At 47.8% G+C, this 18,138-nt stretch overlaps 3 protein-coding genes across 4 annotated transcripts in view; 2 read left to right on the top strand and 1 right to left on the bottom strand.

Moving 5' to 3' along the window:
• The window catches only part of gpr158a (G protein-coupled receptor 158a), a 52,868-nt gene extending 45,602 nt beyond the window's left edge, over positions 1 to 7,266 (top strand). The window contains exons 8-12 of one of the 2 annotated variants that reach the window (XM_037455719.2): positions 160 to 298; positions 1,810 to 1,915; positions 2,012 to 2,158; positions 2,266 to 2,349; positions 2,774 to 7,266. In XM_037455719.2, coding sequence (XP_037311616.2) covers positions 160 to 298; positions 1,810 to 1,915; positions 2,012 to 2,158; positions 2,266 to 2,349; positions 2,774 to 4,519 — 2,222 coding nt within the window. In that variant the 3' untranslated portion in view covers positions 4,520 to 7,266. The remainder of the gene's footprint in view (positions 1 to 159; positions 299 to 1,809; positions 1,916 to 2,011; positions 2,159 to 2,265; positions 2,350 to 2,773) is intronic. The other variant, XM_037455720.2, reaches the window with a different exon arrangement.
• Positions 7,267 to 9,484: 2,218 nt separating this feature from the next.
• On the bottom strand, positions 9,485 to 10,556 carry gemin6 (gem (nuclear organelle) associated protein 6). Its single transcript, XM_037456087.2, has one exon. It carries the CDS (start codon positions 10,461 to 10,463, stop codon positions 9,942 to 9,944), a length of 522 nt encoding a protein of 173 aa, XP_037311984.1. The 5' UTR covers positions 10,464 to 10,556; the 3' UTR covers positions 9,485 to 9,941.
• Positions 10,557 to 13,688: 3,132 nt separating this feature from the next.
• Positions 13,689 to 17,895, top strand: anxa13 (annexin A13). Its single transcript, XM_037456086.2, has 12 exons — positions 13,689 to 13,845; positions 14,629 to 14,704; positions 14,797 to 14,891; positions 14,974 to 15,144; positions 15,245 to 15,278; positions 15,681 to 15,760; positions 15,902 to 15,970; positions 16,069 to 16,170; positions 16,282 to 16,357; positions 16,464 to 16,576; positions 16,658 to 16,779; positions 16,930 to 17,895. The coding sequence occupies exons 1-11, from the start codon at positions 13,831 to 13,833 to the stop codon at positions 16,775 to 16,777; spliced, it is 951 nt and encodes a 316-aa protein (XP_037311983.2). The 5' UTR covers positions 13,689 to 13,830; the 3' UTR covers positions 16,778 to 16,779; positions 16,930 to 17,895.
• The last annotated feature ends 243 nt before the right edge of the window (positions 17,896 to 18,138 follow it).

Below are 18,138 nucleotides of genomic sequence, written 5' to 3'. Positions count from 1 at the left end.
AGAGAATAAACCCACAGCTGTTGAGTGAGACGGCCCGTGCTAACGGGGGTATTCTCCCGTGTGCCTGAGATGTGCTCCAGTAATACAGTACGTTCTCTCTCTGCGCCCCCCCCCCCCCCCCCCCTCACCCCCCCACCCATTCATCCATCCCCCCCATAGCTGAGTTCCTCTTCCTGCTGTGGGCGGTGTACCTGTGCTACGCTGTGAGGACGGTGCCCTCGGCCTTCCACGAGCCTCGCTACATGGCCATCGCCGTTCACAGCGAGCTGGTCCTGACGGCCATATTCTACGCCATCAGGTGGGAGCTCCTCCAGTCATCAGGGGGGAGGGAGGGGGGGGGAGTATGTGTGTATTCAAATAAAGACTCTAAACCTGTTTCTTCCACTTAAAAAAATGAGAAAATGCAAGATCGATTAGACTTATTTATTTTATTTTGTATAAATCTCAAAACTTCGGCAAAACTGGTCAGCGAAATAATTGAAGTATCTGCATACCAAAGATATGCAGCGGTGTATACTCTACACTGCGGGTGCAGTAACGCCCCCCCCTGCGTGCGTCGCGTTGACTCCATATTTAATACCACAGTCTTTGATTTGTTCGTTGTGACGCTGCATGTCCTCCGGTGCCTCCTTTCCGCCCCGCCCTGTTCACCTGGGAGCGCTCGTTTCTTTATTTTTCTGTGGAATTGTCCCTCTGTCTCCGGTGCACGCGTCTAAACAGCTGCAGCGTGCACTTCATCAATGATGCGTTTCAGCTGACGCCCGCCGCAGCCCTTCCTAGCTGGAGTCCCCCTAATTGAGAGCTGAGCCCCATCACATTATTTACTAATGAACCGTGTCAGAATGATTTATGGGGGAACGGAAAATAATAGCTTGACTTATTGTCAGGCCGTATTTCATTTAGAAATGTATGAACCATTATACTTATAAAAAAAGGAGTTTTATCTGATAGTTATATATGCAAGAAATCAGATTTCTGGTATTTGAGCATCTGGCTCTTCGCGATTACTGTGCCAAGCCTATTTTTTTTATCACATGTGAGGCTTAAATTGGCCAAACGAGAGCGTTAATAAACTGGAAGGATGCCTGGCGTGGATGGTTATGTCTCCCGGCAGCCCCCCCCCCCCCCCCCTGCAAAGGAATCCCGCTCACTGATCCCACCGTGACCAGCTAAAGTTGCGGTGGTCGTCGGGGGTTTCAGCCGGCCCCCGGGTGCCAGTGTGACGCTGATAGAAAAGGAAAGGGGGGGCGGGGGGGCGTTTACAGCGAGAGGTGCAGGTGGAGGCGTGAGTGAGGGGGGGGGGGACCAGATCAAGTTCACTCTCCTTTTTTTTTTTTTACCTTTTTGTAAGAACGCGGTGAGGATTGTGTCCTTGGCGGCAAAAGGATCGCCCAAGTGGAGCATTATAGCAGGCGGAGGAATAGACGCCCAGACAGATGGTGTATAAATCTACTTTGGCTGAGAAGCCATTAAGTCCGCTGCTCCCTGTCTGTATCTAAGAGGGTTTCTGCAGATGGAGCGACGGCTATGAATACCACAGCATAATTTAGTCAGAGTTCAGTGCCTTCACTGTACGTACCTTTGGTTTTTATTAACAAAAGCTGTTGGCCTGGGGAAAAGGAGATAAGAGCGCTGGATACTGACATGGTAATGAGCACGTTGAGGTTGAGCTGCTTGATGAATGACTGCATTAGTATTCGTATTAGTGTCCTATTATTCTATGTATTCCTTGTGCTGTCATCCCTTTAACATCTGGATACCCCTGCTCTCTGTGTTCCTACATTATATCTCCTCCTTGGGTCCTGACAGGTTCACTCTGGCTGCGGAGCTCCACCCGGACTGGATGCTGCTGCTGTTCTTCACCCACACCCACTTAACAGTAACAGTAACGCTGGGTCTGCTCCTCATCCCCAAGGTAGACCGGTCAATAACCAACAGCCGCCACTCCCGGGCTCGTCTTTCTTAACAAAAGGCGTACAATAGCTAACTTTCTCCGCGGTCTCTCCACCAGTTCCTGTTTGCCGGCACCCACATGAGGGAGGACATCGCCTCCGAGGCCTACGAGGACGAGCTGGACATGGGTCGCTCCGGGTCGTATCTCAACAGCAGCATCACGTCAGCGTGGAGCGAACACAGCCTGGATCCTGAGGACATCCGGGTGAGCGGCGTTTTCGCCTCGACCTTCCCACTCCCAGTTTGCATAACATGGTGACGTCTTAAAAAAAAAAAAAAAAAGTACTGAGCCATGGCAGTTTTTTATTGCAGACACCAGACGAAACGGGCCATCTCAGTTCTATTAATGGCTGCGCCGTCAGGTCTTGCGAAAGTCTTTGGGAAAAACGTACCAACGTGAGCAGAGATTTCCGTTTGTCTGTTAGAGCCGCAGAAGTCTCTCTACCAAAATTTGGGCAAGCCTATTGAGCTCCATCGGGTCACATGTGCTTCGAGACAGAAATACAATCATCTAAAGAGCTGAGCTTCGAGGCTGTTTCAGACCTTACTCCATTTCCTTATTTTATGCTGTCAAAGATTGTCCTGTCTTTTCGTTTCAGCACGCTTGCGATGCTTCGTCGTGCATCAAATTACTGATCGTCTGTAGTCTCGTGCCATGGATTTGCACTGCATGCTCTCTGTGCAGTAGAATGTCTGCTTTTTTATGTGTTTTGATTAGAAATCCATTTTATTTTAATCTGTAGCTGTATCAAGATAATTTGTTCCCAACTGACCACTTCGTCTCCCTCTTCTACCCCTCGATTCCATCACCAATACGTAGGAGGAGCTGAAGAAACTCTACTCCCAGCTGGAGATCTACAAGAGGAAGAAGATGCTGGCAAACAACCCCCACCTGCAGAAGAAGCGGAGCTCCAAGAAGGGGTTGGGTCGCTCGCTGATGAGGCGCATCACTGAGATCCCTGAGTCGGTGCACCGGCAGTGCAGCCGCGAGGACAAGGACGCCGGCGAGCACGGCAGCAACCGCAACAGCATCTGCATGTTGAAGAAGAACCCCTTCGATCCGACGCACCAATCGAAGCCGGCCAAGGAGGACACGCTAAAGAACAAGGTCTTCTCCCTCAAGAAGTCCCACAGCAGCTACGACCACGTCCGCGACCAAAGCGAAGAGTCCAGCAGCTCGGCCACGGACAAGATGGAGGCGACGCCGGCCGAAGGCTCCCTCCTGGACACGCTCATGGGCAAGAAGCTGGTCAAGAAGCAGTCCAGCGACAACGTGAGCGAATCCACCGAGTCGGTCCCTCTGGTCTGCAAGTCAGCCAGCGCCCACAACCTGAGCGCCGACAAGAAGCCGATCCACCCTCGAGCCTCCATGCTGCAGAAGTCGCTCAGCGTCATCGCCAGCGCCAAAGAGAAGACTTTGGGCTTGACCTCGGGAAAGGCAGCGGGCGCGGAGGAGAGCAACAAGAAAAGTCAGCCCAAGGGCAAAGACGCCAGGGTCAACCCGGAGCCGGACATGGAGCGCCAGCCCAAGATGATCATTAGCCAGTCGGTCGAGTACAAGCAGACGGCGGCGTTGGGCAGGATCATGAAACAGCCGGCGAGCAGCAGCCAGCCTTCGATCTGCTCCGATCCGGTCAAGGCAAAAGACCTCTACGATCTCTCCGAAGTGTGCCCCTGGGAGGTGGAAGACCTCCCAACCCCGTCCGAAAACAAGGTCCAAAAGCACGTGTCCATCGCGCCGAAGGAAACCACCACGGTGCACGGCGGTGGCGGCGCCATGGGGGGAAAATCTCAGAAGCAGAAGCCCTCCGACCAATCCCCGTCCAGGGCTTCGAAGACCAGCCAGAGGACGGCCGCCGCCGCCGCTCGAGCGGACGTGTGTCCGTGGGAAGACGGCGGGGAGAGTCAGGGAGGCCAAGAGGACGTCTCGAAGCAAAAGAGCAGCAAATCCCCCAAGACCCAGCGGCCTTGTTCCACCACGGAGAGCCCCAAAACACACCCGGCGGACGTCTGTCCGTGGGACTCCGAAGAGCCCCAAAAGACGGCGGAGCCGCAGAGGAGAGGCCCCTCCCCCGCGGAGGGGAAAGCGCGGAGTACCCTCTCGGATCCTTCCAGAACGGAAGGCTCCCTCCTGCCGACGGCTCCGGAGAGGACGCCGAGCCCCTCTCGGGCGCACCAGACCGCGGAGGCCCCGTCGAAAACCCCGAGAGCCGTCGAGAGGTCGAAAGACGTCGCCGCCGACGACAGAGGCAGAGCAAAAGCTAAGGACAAGGGTAAATGTTCGGAGAAACGCGCGAGCCAGCAAAAGATGGCGGAGGTGTGCCCGTGGGACGTGGAGGGTCCGCCGGAGGCGGCGCCGGTGGAAAAACGGAGAAGCGCGAACGTCGGGGCGGCCAAGGCGAAGCCGGCTGATGTCTGTCCGTGGGATTTTGCTGACGCGTCGGATAAAAAAGGTACAGATTCTGGTTCTGTCGTGAACCCAAAGGCCGGAGTCGCCGTCGATGCAAAGAAGGCAGATGTTTGTCCCTGGGACTTTGACGACGGCACGTCGAGCAAGAAGGCGTGACACTCGACCTTAATGGACCACTCGAGCTATAGTTATTGATGTGTACCTTTTTTTTTTTTCACTTTGAAAACGGTTAAATATTACCTTTTACTAATAGTACGGTGACTTGGAAAGAAAAGTTGATCAAGTTCCACAAGTTGCCTTCCTTTCCGAGGTTTTGTTCCTGTTTTACCTATTTTGAAAATAAGTAAAATTCACAACAACAAAAGAATGACGAGCATTCCAGATTACTACAGGAAAGTCCTGGAGATGAAACTTTAGACTAATTATGCAACTTTTGATTCAGCCTTTTCACCTCATCAGCAATGTCAAAGATCTGCATTCATCCCGTTCTGTATGCGGTTCTTTCCGTGCATCAACGTCATCGCGTGGAGGACCTGACTTGACGACGTGGCGACTGGATTCGTAGGGGGGAAAGAAGAAAAAAAAGACAGAAGGATGAAATTAAAAGTTGTGCGAAACAGCAAAAGCGAAAGCCAAAGAATAAGGGAACATCTGCAAGGAGGGATACAAGAGGGAATCAGTCTCTAGCACTTTAGCCAACTCCATAAGTAAAGATCTCCTCCTTCGTTGCATGGCAACCACGCGGGACACCGAAAAACATTTTTCCCTTCTTTTCTTTAGATCTATTTAATTGTAGTCCTCGGCAGATTTAAAATGCTTCCAAGTCTGCAGAGATGTACTGTATGTGCCTAAACTAACTAGCGTTGTCTTGTACCAGTGGAAGCAGGCGGCTTCTCCTTCGGCCCTTTGTGACGGTGAATTATATAAACAGCATGCACAGCCGGGTGTTCGAGAGTAGACGGACCCCAGCGGTCAGCGGATGCAGTTAATGTCCGGGTAAATAACATTTATCTTTTGTTGTTTTTTGTACATACCAGAGTCACTCCTTTTTTTCCCGCTCGTTTCATATTTCCAAAAGCTCCTTCTGGGTGGTAGTGCAGCATTCACTTGCACCAAGTGCGTGTTGACGAATCGTGGATCTAAACTTCACCAAAACTGACCCTCAGCCCGGAGAAAAAAAGGCCGCCGATCAAAGCCGCTGCTCAAGAAGAAGGTTAAACGTTGTGTTTTATTTGTTCCACGGGGGAACAATCTGAGACCTGGAACTTCACTAGAACAACAGTCCGGTGTCGCAAGCGGTCAAACGAGCGCACGCGCACCGTAAAAAATCGCAGACCCGGCTTCCCGATGCCGCTTTGACCCTCCGCACTTGCCGTAGTTGTGCGTGCAGACAGCTCTCCTGTGCAATGACACATTGTTGTAGCCCGATGTTTCACTTCACGCACTTTTTCTGGCTCCTGCAACGTAAGATTGTCCCCCCAAGTGATCTGTAGATTAGAGACAGGACGGTTCTCACTGACCTCTTAGTTGCACACATGTTACGCTTTAATGTACGGCCACATCTTAAACTGTCTCGTAGACCTAATCACTGCATAGATTAGCAGGATGTAGCAGAATACTACACGGGAAAGATCTCACACAGACGCTCATGTCGAATAAAGAGGTTGAGATCGTTCAGCTAACTGTGATCTGAACCGTTGTGGTCATGTGACCTGTCACACTTTGTTTCAGCGATGGCGCCTTGTCTCCAGATGGAATAACCGGTTGACTGCAGCGTTACAGCAACAAATCATAACTACTATGAGGTTTTTATACAGCGGGAACAACCCTTTCGTATTTCACAATAATAATATTACTGCTAGCGCAACACTGCCATCAGTTTGTTCTTCACGTTTCTGCTCGTTGTTCCCAGTTCAATGCGCTGATTCATCGAGATGAACATGAATTAGGCGATTATTGACGATGTGGCCGTCAATAAACAATCCAACAAAACCGCTTGAAAGGCTGGTTCGGTGTTCCGTATCTAAATGTCTAAACGTTCCTCATGAATCGTCAAAGTGGGAAGAAAAAGAAATCTCCCACAGCAGTGGTGGGGAGAGCTATGTATGAATTTACATTAACTGAATGTCGTCCCTGATTGTAATTATCTAAATTTGATGTCAAATTCCTAAATATCAAAGATCTGTAGGAGTCTTAACTAACTGTGGTCAAATATATATTTTTAAAATCTCTGCTAATTTTCAAAAACCATATTTAAACATTTCTTCAATTCTCTTTATTTATTATTAGCATTAAACTGAAATCAATCCAGCGGCAGTGAGTCCGGGAGGAGCCGTGGACGGACGGTAGCGATTTGATGGATCGACGTGTCCATCACGGGCCGCGCAGCATCTGAAAAGCCCCCCCCTTTTTTCTCTTTCTCTTCACAGTCGCTGTCGCATTGATTTTCATCTTCTTTCGCGCTGGCCTGAATGATGAATATTACGCTGTTTTATTTATTCAGTGCGCGCGTGCAGCCCGTCGTGACCTATTATGACCGAGCCGCCCGACACGACTGCTACTATTGCTACTACTATTCAATTCTGTGACGTCGTAAATCTTGCTCTTGTGGCTTCTGCATGAATTCCAGAAAAAAATTAGAAATGATAATAATAATAATAGGAACCCATGTTTCACTGCCCTTGATAGAACAAAAAAAGGATCTTTTATGGACTGTTACAAGTTGTATAGTGAGTGATACTGTCCCTAACCCACTGTATTATGTGCTTGTTATGACTATTGCTCTATGACAAGCTTATAGCATCAATATATGGGAATATTTGGTAGATTTATATTGTGTTATATTGTGATAGCATGTACATAAAAAATACCTCCTCTGCAATAAATATTTATATGAAAATGAAGTGCGTGTTTTTCTGAATGTTGGCGCCTACTTCTCTGATCCCAAGACTCTCCCATGATGCACTTGTGCTCAGCCGTCATCGCTGTGTCCCTGTCGGGCCTCTAAAAGGCAAAAAACAGCTTTTCTTTCCTATTTATCACCACAGCTACTGAGATGTTTTACCTCTGTAAATGTGTTTTTCCAGGGACAGCTGTCTCTCTGAGTCAAAAGGGGCGAATTAAGCCAGTCAAAACACGACCTTACACACAGTAAGGTGTCAAAAGCTTTTTTATTTGTAATAACAAACATAACAGCTGGGTCAAAAGGGGAAATAGTTTCTAGCTCTATTAATACTTCTCCCGTCCCGTTGTATTGTGCGTGACGGGCGACCCTCGACCCCTCGCTTACGTCCCGGCGGCCGAGTGACAGAGCAAACGGGAGAAGGGTATTACGTAAAGCAAGCGTGTTACCATTGATTCCTGTTTACAACAGCGCTTTTCTTATAAATAGAAGATCAATACAGGCTACTGCAGGGAACGAAAATAGCGAAACGTCGGAGAGGAAGACGGTTAGTTGTGAGAAATGACTTGTGATGCTGAGGTACAGTGACTGACAATGAGCCTCTGTGTTTGTTTTGTTGTATTTCTGAAAAATTTGGAATCTTTTTGATTATTTTGTGCTTCTTTTTATTGTTAGTCCCTATTTCTTTTATCTCTTTGCAGCTGTTTGGATCTCTTTGTATCATTTCGGGTGTCTCCCTAGTAGGTTCCTGTCTCTTTGGGGCCTCTTTGAAGGTAAAGGCCATTGGGACTCCCGCCACTTTGGACCCCTGGAACCTGTTCCCGGTAGGAACATCCAGTAAATCCATTCATGAATGTGAAAGGTTTCTTTAATGCTCTCTGTACACCACTGCGTCAGCAGCAAACTGCAGACAACATACAGTAGCGGATCATTTAGCAGCTCAAGAGATGGAGATTTCCCTCAGTGCTTTATCAAACCCCTTAAAAAGCTTAAAAATAAAGTTTTCTCTGTAACATAAGATCTATTCAAAGTTAAGTTCAAAATATATCTCAACGTGAAGCAGACCCTGTTATGCCATGTGTCCACATCGCTGAGGCCTCTGAGACGCTCTGTTGTGCTTTTGTGACAGCAGGACACATCCTCCAGTGTGGCAGGACATATTTTTAAATCTCTGCATGAATCAAAGCCACCAGTGGAGGAGGAGGGAGGGAGGGGGGGGGGGGGGGGAAGGGGGAGACAGGAGGAAGCTGATCGGTGTGGCATCAGCTGCCACCGCTCAGTCGCTGACTCGTGGCGTCTTTCGGACGTAGGGGCGGTGCGGGGGGAGAGGCTGGTGGTGGGACGTTGAGGACGCGGCATGTTGTCGTGTTGGACGCGTGACTCACACATGGGGGTGGGGAGGGGGGGGGCGGTGTGCGTCTAGTGAGAGACACGTGGAAACCCAGACAACACAACTACAAGTGTACAAGTTCGGTTTTGTGAGGAGGACCATGTGATGCTTGATGCTCCTCATCTCGTAACCTTCGACCTCACCCAGGTGGGTATTTTTTGCCTACTATTTTTAAACTATATTTCTGTCATTTTTCGACCTAATGTTGGTCAAAATAACTTTCTACCCAATACTTTGACTTATTTAGACTTATTTTTACCTTATTATTAATAATATTGGCTTTTTTTCCATGACCTTTTTCATTTCCAACGTTTTGACCTGTTACACACGCGCGGAGCCCCCTGCTGATGTGAACCTCCGTTCCTCCACCCACCACCACCCACCTCCGACACAGCAACACACGCATGCGTTTGCACTCACAGCTCAGTTACATCCTTCTGCAGATTAAAATCTGTTACATGTAACCGGACGTATCGGGACATGAGCGAAGGAACGAACGTCTGAACCATTTGTCTTTGTGTTAAACACACAGTCGTTATGGTAACTTTGCTTGTACAAATTTGAGTTGCCCTTAAAACAAGAATGACAACAGAATTCTGTACGGATTTATTCCGGCCTGTAACACACCCCTTCAGCCTGTTAAAGTAACTACTTAAGGAAATAATATGAGCTGCAAGCTATTTAAAAAAAGTATTGTGCTTATTATCAGATAATATTCACTGCAGCAGAGCAACCATAATCTTTTTGTCTCCAATACCGTGGATAAAATATTACTTCAAGTAACTTTAACACAAAAAAGTCATCACTCAAGAGTTTTTTTTAATTTATTTTTTTATATATGTTCTTCCCAAGTTTTGAACATATACACTCATTAAATCACCAACTTTCTCAACCAACGTTAGTAAAGGCAGGAGAACTACAAAAATGAAATAACTTTAAACTTAATGTAATTTTAAATAAACAAAATCATTAATAATTTCAACATTTCCAAATCTAAATAATTGCCAGATGTCCAGAATATGTCTCCAAAACAATTACTGGGACTATTGCAGCGCAAACTCCGAATTATGATTTCGCCCCCAATTGGAAAAAAATATTCATAACTGCTGAACAAAAACGACAAAAAGAAATGAACTTCTGAACTCAAACTGGTTGCAGAACAGCTGTCAATCACAGCTGCTCGCGCCCTCTGATTGGTCGAGACACAGAGCAGGCATCTGATTGGTGGATTTAACGTTCCAAGCAACAACGTTCTGAACCGTGTCCAGGTGGTCGCTGAGTCCGGATCAAGCTGGATCCGTTTCTGGGTGATCTGCTGGGGGCTGGATCTGATTCCGCATCAGTTTCTGAATGCGGTCCAGGATGATCTGGTTGGAGCTGCAGCAGTCATCGGGTCCGTACGGGGCAGCGATGGTCAGGACCCCCGCCACCTTCAGCTCGTCCCCATCCTCCTCCACCGGGAACCGGTTCTTCTCCAGCCACTTCCGTACGCCCCCTCTTCTCCTCCTCAGCTCCGCCGGGTCCAGGCTGCGGGTCTGCGGGGGGAGGAAGGAGGTCTGCAGGCGCTGCGTGGTCTCCTCGTCGGCCTCCTGGAGGACCTCCACCTCCTCCACGGCGTGACCCATCACCACCTCCACGGACGCCCTCCCCTCCTCACCGAAGTTGACCAGCACCAGGCTGGCGGAGACCGGGTCCACGGTGAGCAGCCAGCCGCGGCGCTCCTCATCTTTTCCCGCCTTCACTTTCACCTGCTTGTTGACGTAACGCATCCACTGCAGCGGACCTAACAGAGGCCAGCCGCACTGCATCACGGTCCACCTGTCGGCTACGAAGTAGTTACGAGAATCCCACCACAGCCGGCCGACCTCTTCAAACAGCCATGGACGTCTCTCCCTGAAAAGTGTGCGTGCTTTATAAATCTTCCGGAGCAAACAGGAACGCGATATAAAGGTTCCGCTTCTTCTCAGCAAGCAATAGTTATGCACAAAGTTTAATTTGATAAATGTTTAAATTCTCAATAATGATAATAATTACGTTAACTATCAATATTATTGATAACAAATATTGATTCATCCCAAATAAATAACATTCGGAGAGGTGACGCTGGACTCCGCCCCGCCCCCTATCGGCAGAAGAACATTACGTCATGTAAATCGTCATCATTTTGAGATTTCTAAATGTTTAAAAATTGAATTCTTCTCCTGTCTGCCTCAATTTCTTCCGGTAGAGATAATAGTGTGCATATCTCAGACTTATTAAGCCCTCAAATCTAAATCTGTTTGCACATGTAAAGTTTATTTTTGGGGTTTGTGCTGTATTAGAACCCACAAATAACCTACAATGGAATCATAAGTGTTGGCAAAGGTTGTAATAATTAACCAATTTATTTAACTGGTGTTGGCCTGTAACTGCTCTCAGACCATGAGCTGTCTTTGTCCCCAGTGCACAGCTGGAGCAGCAGCTGAGATGATTGTGTTTAGTTTCAATGGAAAACAGCTCTTAAAATAAAAAATAAAAAACTTAAAATAGGCTTTTTTTCACCTGACCTGGTTTCAAATATTTAGTTTGATGACTATCGTTGTCACAGAACCTTCTTTGCACGGAGGGAACGTTTTTGCAGAATGACATGTTCATTATTAATTATGATAGAATAAATCAACAACAGAAGGCCCATAACTCCTATCATTTATTTTCAAATTGGTTTACCTTTCAACCAAGTCAAGTTGTGACATGCGAGGCACCGGCCGGCGCTGACCCGTGTGACCTCCACAGGGCACTCACCTCAGCGGATGCCTGTGGTCGGTTTGGTGCCCGCCGCAGCGATGGCGAACGCGATGGGGATTTGACGGAAGGACGAAGGCAGGTGCACTCATCTAATAATCCAATCTGTTTTTATTTGTTTAGGCGCAGAGGTTGCCTTGCTTATTCCCTGCCAACAACGCCGAGCACAAAGCCCGAGGCTGGTGAGTCACATCCACGCCGACGTGCGTTCGTGTGAACGTTCATTCAGTCAGAAGAGAGTGAAAAAAAAAAAAAGCTCTTGTCTGACGCCATCAGTTTTAATCACCCAATTACAGCAGCTTGCCGAAGGTAGCCGTGCTTTGTCTTCCCTCGTTTCTGCCTCCAGGTCGCGCGCAGGCAGCTGACTGATGGGAGCGAGGCGGTCCTCTCCCGGGGACCACAGCGAGATGATTCACACACCGGCAGGCTGTGTGCAACCCGACTGGGTCAGACCTCAAGCAGCAGTGCAGGTTGTGGAGGTAAAAAATATTAAAACCATTAACTAGGTCCATTTAGTTCCCCGATTGTTGAACATTTAGATGTGCTAATTCATTTTTAAATAAAGAATGCAGAGAGCACAGAGCCGCAGTGAAGGAGCAATTAGCTCGAGAGGCTCCTTATTGTTGTAATGACTTTCCTTCTAACAGTACACACACACACACACACACAGGAAGCCTGTGTGCAGCCGCAGAGTGAACATGAGTCATCCCGATAGTACAACTTATGAGACAGGCGCGTTGGAGAAGGCTGTCTGTGTTATGAAATAGATTTATTGATACGTGGGTCTTCTCTTGCTATTCAGCTTTGGAATTCAGAAGCATATTTCACCCAAGAGGAATTTAGGTTCAAGTCATGTCTGGTCAGAATAGGTTTGAAAATTCACAACATACCAAATAAGGAGAAGGTACCGAGAGAGAGGAGGAATCTGAAGATAAAGTGAAATGTTAGGAATGCACGGTTGAATGCAAAGTTGTTGCTGTTTAATTTTATGCCTCAACTTTGTGCACATTGTAAACATTGTCAAAATATAAATGACACCTCATATTTTAGTTGACTTTAATTGTGTATTCCTCAGCTCCCGCTCCATCGCTGAAGCTCACGAGGTCCAGCACCCCACGAGGACCTTTTCAGTTCACGCATCCATCAACGTACGCTTTAAAGAAAATGCACATTTTCTTGGGTCTATTGATGTGTTTTTAATCATTTCTGGAGTAACCTTGAATATATTAAATGAAATTATACAGGCATAGCGGGATGAAATCCTATAGTAGTTTTCTCTTTTCAATTCATATTTTGAGAATAAACACCTTTCCAGACTGATCCTCTGAAGTGTATTTAAAGTGCAGTGTGTAAATTTAACCACTAGATGGAGAGGTCGTCGTGCTGAGAGTCTTGTTTCTTCCAGGGAACCGTGTCAGCATCAGCTGCTCCACACCATGAAGCCCAGAGGTCGAACATCACCCCAGAGGTCACCCTAGAATAATTAACCTATCACCTGCAGCACAATGACTCCATGCAGCACGCCGTCAGGGGGATGCCGGCACGGTGAAGCGGACCAGGAGCCTCCACGCCGCCGGCATCTTACAACGGGAGCAGGTAGACGGAGCTCCGCTTGTCACCCCCGCTTTGTTCCCCCGGCAACAAGAGCCCAGTGTTCTCCGGAGGTCTCCTGATCAGAGGAGGGCTTTGACGGGAAAGGACAGAGAGAGAGTGCGCAGCCGTGAAGGCAGCAAATCCTGACGCGGGCAGAAAAAACCCAGATAGTGAATGAAGTGAGATGGAGACAAACCAAAAGGGAATGAAGCAGTGCCTACAACTGCATGAAGAGGGGCCTGCAGGAGCAGCTTTCTCCACTCTGAAGATTGAATACATTAAGGGCACACGTGGATTCATTATGGGGCACGTAGTGGTTTACTTTTACTTTAGTTTTTTTTGTCTCTGTCTTGATAAATTCTAAATGTGCAATGCACCTGACAATAAACAGTTTTAATTTTATTTTATTTAAGTGCTTTGACATAAAAATAAAGCAAGACCAACAAAAAATCCGAAGAAAAAGCCAATGAATACAATACAGTTATAAAATAAATGAGATAATGGAAATAAAGCAATATAACAGTACATTTCTCTTCTACTGTTGCATTATTACCTTTATTACCTTTTCCTCTTGCCCCACTGCCTCTGGCCTGTTGTACAGTAGCCCCGGTGCATCATGGGATGCCACGGAGGTCCTGCGCGTAAACGGTTAACCAGCGGTCCGCGCTGACGTCACGCGCTGCCTTCTGCTGCTTGTGTGCGCGACACCGAGAAAAGAAGAAGAAAAAAAAAGTCACCGAAGAAACTACAGCGCGACTTTTCACCAGCTGCTCCCCTTCTGCGAGGCCAAACACCCCGAGGATGGGCAACTGTCAAGTAGGTATCTGTGGAATACGTCGATTTTAGGAGGTTTTTAAAGGAGTTAACGGGCAGCGGCTCGCGGCTTTCCGCGCCCGGCTCGAGACGGACGTTAACGTTACATTTCAGCGGATGATTCCCGGTAATAAAACGAGCCGAATCTTTTATGCCGATTAAGCTTAACATTACATTATGGATCGGAAAAGAGTGACGTCTCTATTCATATTCACCCCCCCCCCTCCCTCGCGTACGTCGTGTAAATCGCGGCGCGTCTCTTGAGTGTTTCTCGCTGACTTCGAGCGATGAATCGGTGTCAGATTTACAATATTCAGTTGTTTCTTTAAACGTAAACGAATGACACCGTGTGACGGAGTCTGGCTTTACGCAGAGAGAAGGAGGGGGCGGGAGGTGCAGAGGGGGGGGGGGCACACTCACTCCCCTGCGGAATCCACCACGGCTCCGTTAGCTGCGCGTGCGCGTGACTGGAAATGAATGGGAAAGAGTCCATGATGGCGGACGGCGCCGCCTCTCTGCTCATTTTGTTTTATTTGCCTCTTTGGGAACTTCTGTAAAATGATCGTATTAAAAAGTGACTTCTCCCTCGTCACAGAGGTGGCGTCAGACTGTTCTCCCCCCCCTCCCCTCTTGGGCCTCACCCATCCTGTTGTTCACGCACAGGGGGGCCCCACCAAGTTTGTTTAAACACTTGTGGCACGGGATTCCTCATCCAAAGCATTGTGCCCCCCCCTTCCGAATCCTTATTCATTCATTCAATCATTCATTCATCTTTTATCCTCTCAGCCCACCATCGTGCCCTACGAGGACTTTGACGTCGTAGCCGACATCAAGGCCATCCGCAAGGCCTGCAAAGGCTTCGGTGAGTTGGAAGTGTCCAGTTGGAAGTGTCACTGCCCCTTTTTCTCTCTTTTTCATCGTGTGTGTGTGTGTGTTTTTCTTCCCCGTCCAAAGGAACCGATGAGCAGGCCATCATCGACATTCTGGCCAATCGGAGCGCGGCTCAGCGGCAGGAAATTAAAAACGCCTATTTTGAAAAGTACGACGATGTGAGTACGGTCTGTTTGTCCCCCCCTGCTACCGTTTTAATTCTGATTACAAGACTACATATATATCAAATCGTTCTCATAGGAGTTGGTGGACGTGTTGAAGAAAGAGTTGTCGGGGAACTTTGAGAACGCCATCCTCGCCATGCTGGACCCGCCCGTCGTCTTCGCGGTGAAGGAGCTGAGGAAGGCCATGAAGGGGGCGGGCACCGACGAAGACGTCCTGGTGGAGATCCTCTGCACCGCCACCAACGACGTCAGTCAGCCACCCACCCTGAAACGCATCCAGTGATTGGGGAGGTCTTTTATTTTTGAAAAGAACATTTGTAATCATTGTGTGTAATCGTTTCCCACAGCACATCGCCATGTTCAAGGAATGCTACTTTCAAGGTAAGACAAACTCAACTCCATGAGCCATCGGACACGTGTGTAATACTATGTCCCAAATATACTTTGTTCTCATTGTGACTCTACAAGTCTAAAAAGTTAATAATTGAATTATGAGCTGTGCTGGCACTATTGAGCACGTGATGAGTGTCACAGCTCTAGGTTCTGCTTTTGTGAATCTAGTTTCCTTGTGATTCAGTTTCCGGAAAGGCAAGGATGGGCCTTTTATTAAATGTAAACACCCTGAAGTCGCAAGACATGCAATCGGATCATTTTTAATATATGGGGAAAGTGGGCGTACCCTAAAATGTATTGTAAATTAAAGCCCGAAGTGGACATCTCTTTTCTTAAATACTGAGACGTAAAACAAACGTTGTCCGAATCTTCTTTTTGTGTCCATTCTAGTGCACGAGCGCGACCTGGAAGCGGACATCGAGGGAGACACGAGCGGCGACGTGAGAAACCTGCTCATGGCTCTGTTGCAGGTGAGCGAGCAGGCACTCGCTTTCTGCTCCTCTCGCGTAACCGAAACGCCTCCGAGACCGAAAGCGAGCTCACTCTCCCTTTGCCCGATCCCTCACACACACACGCACACACACACGGTCATCTAACTCTTCGTCTCCCAGGGCAACCGAGATGAGAGCTACGAGGTGGACGAGGAGCTGGCAGAGCAAGACGCTACGTGCCTCTTTGAGGTACTGTACTGTATATATTAAATGTATTACATTCATGACATCCTCACTGCGGATGCATCAATGCCAAACAGCGTTAACATTTGCTGGTTCTGATGCAGGCCGGCGAGGGGAGTATGGGAACAGACGAGTCCACTTTCACCTTCATCCTGGCCTCCAGAAATTACCTGCAGCTGCAGGCCACCTTCAAGATATACGAGCAGGTGGGTGTCGGTCGGGTCACGTGACCCGAAGAGAATGCGAATCTTTTCCGTGCCGACGGACTCTCGCGGGGCTCTTAAAGCTTTGATTCACCTGTCATCTTCTGTCCAAAGCTCTCTGGAAGCGAGATCCTGGACACCATCGAGAACGAGACCTCCGGGACACTGAAGAAATGCTACACCGCTCTCGGTGGGTGTTGAACATTACAAATAAAACCCACCCGAGCTCCGATCTGATGGCGCTCACGAATCACGCCGAAATCTATGGTCTCCTTTCTGTCCCCCTCCCCCCCCAGTGAGAGTCGCCAAGAACCCTCAGCTGTACTTCGCCCGGCGGCTCAACGACGCCATGAAGGGAGCTGGGACCGACGAGGACACCCTCATCCGCATCATCGTGTGCCGCTCCGAGGTAAAGGCGGCGGCATTTTAATGAACGAATGAAGCGTCTTCTGCCGTGGCAACAAAAAGGTTCCTTTCTCCTTGTGGACAGTACGACTTGGAGACCATCAAGGACATGTACCTGGAGAAATACGACGTGTCTCTGAAGGAGGCCCTGAAGGACGAGTGCGGCGGCGACTTCAAACGCCTCCTCCTGGCGATCTGCCACTAAAGGTCCGAGAGATGAAATGAAATAAAGTGACTCCAAAAAATAAATTACGGTGAACGTGAAATAATATTTTTTAAATGTATAAAAACAATGTTTTGGCACATCCGAAGACGGGTTACGTTATACGTTGTGTATTTATTTTTTCATTTTGGCAGGTGTCGGTCGCAGACGGGGGCGCCGCTGTTGGATCCCACCTCGGGTCTCTGCGTGGGACGCGGTGTGGCGAGCCGGAGGATGCAAGTAACAGAAACATCAACCTGGCGTTGCCGTGGATTCAGGCGGGCGCTCTTTTTAAACTTTCCCACAGATATTAATTAATTACAACGTAAATTCGCATTGAACTGGAATGTCTGTCAATTACTGCCCATTTCTTAGTCCACTCGAGCTCCAGTTCTAAACATTTACCAGCATTCAAGTGTAAGTCTGAGTTACTGTTAACAAGCACCAAGACTTTTACATTTCCAGGAGCCCACTGAGTGGTGTCTGATCAGGTGGTGCGAGCCTCGATGGCGTAGTGACACTGTAGACATGTTTGTACACCGTAGACAAAAAGTAATCGCTCTCATTTAAGTATTAACCTGTTTTAGGTCAATTAATCCTTTATCAGCATCCAAGGTATTTTCTATATCTTTCACCCTCCGTGCCCCAAACTCTGTGACTGTTAAATTTCGACTACTGTTACAACTAATGCAATCAGTCCATGTGGCTTGAAGTTTGTGCTTTAAAATGAAGAAATAGGAACGTTTGAATCGAAGGAATCTCGGTCGGCGTCAAGAAGGTTATGAAATGTTCGTAAGTGGATGTTTATGATTCTGATTCGCAGAAGAGAGGAGGAGGAAAAACTTGACAAATCCAAACACACCTCATGTGGTTATAAATGTTTTTCTTTTGTTCTTTACGACTAACACAGAGTTTTTAATATATATTAGTTATATTATGTACCGTTTAGGCCAGTGGGTATATATATATATATATATATATATAAACCTGTAAGCAGTCAGGATGAAGTAGTTTGAGTGTCTCCGTAAGGCAGCTGAGGGCGTTGGTTGGAGTCGTTTTATTTGTCTCTCTATAGCCAAAGAATGTTAATCTAACTGCAAATAAAGTTCCCTATAACATCACGCTGGTGTCTTTGATAATCGGGTGAAGTAACGGATCAGCAGCAGTATACATTTCATTTTACTTTAAAATAAAGGACAAACATGAGTCAAATCCTAAATTCAGATGGAAAAGATCCTTCTGTGGAAGAACACGCCCCTCAAATCTGACACGCTTTATTGCTGCCTTCAGGTACCATCGGAAATACAGAAAAAACAAAAAAACCATGGTTTCCTGCTCATTTTATGAGTGCATCATTCTTCCTG

The sequence above is a fragment of the Pungitius pungitius genome, chromosome 19 (genome assembly GCF_949316345.1).
Source record: "Pungitius pungitius chromosome 19, fPunPun2.1, whole genome shotgun sequence".
NCBI lineage: Eukaryota > Metazoa > Chordata > Actinopteri > Perciformes > Gasterosteidae > Pungitius > Pungitius pungitius.
The sequence above is the reverse complement of the archived record's forward strand: the minus strand, read 5'-3'. Positions and strand labels throughout refer to the sequence as shown.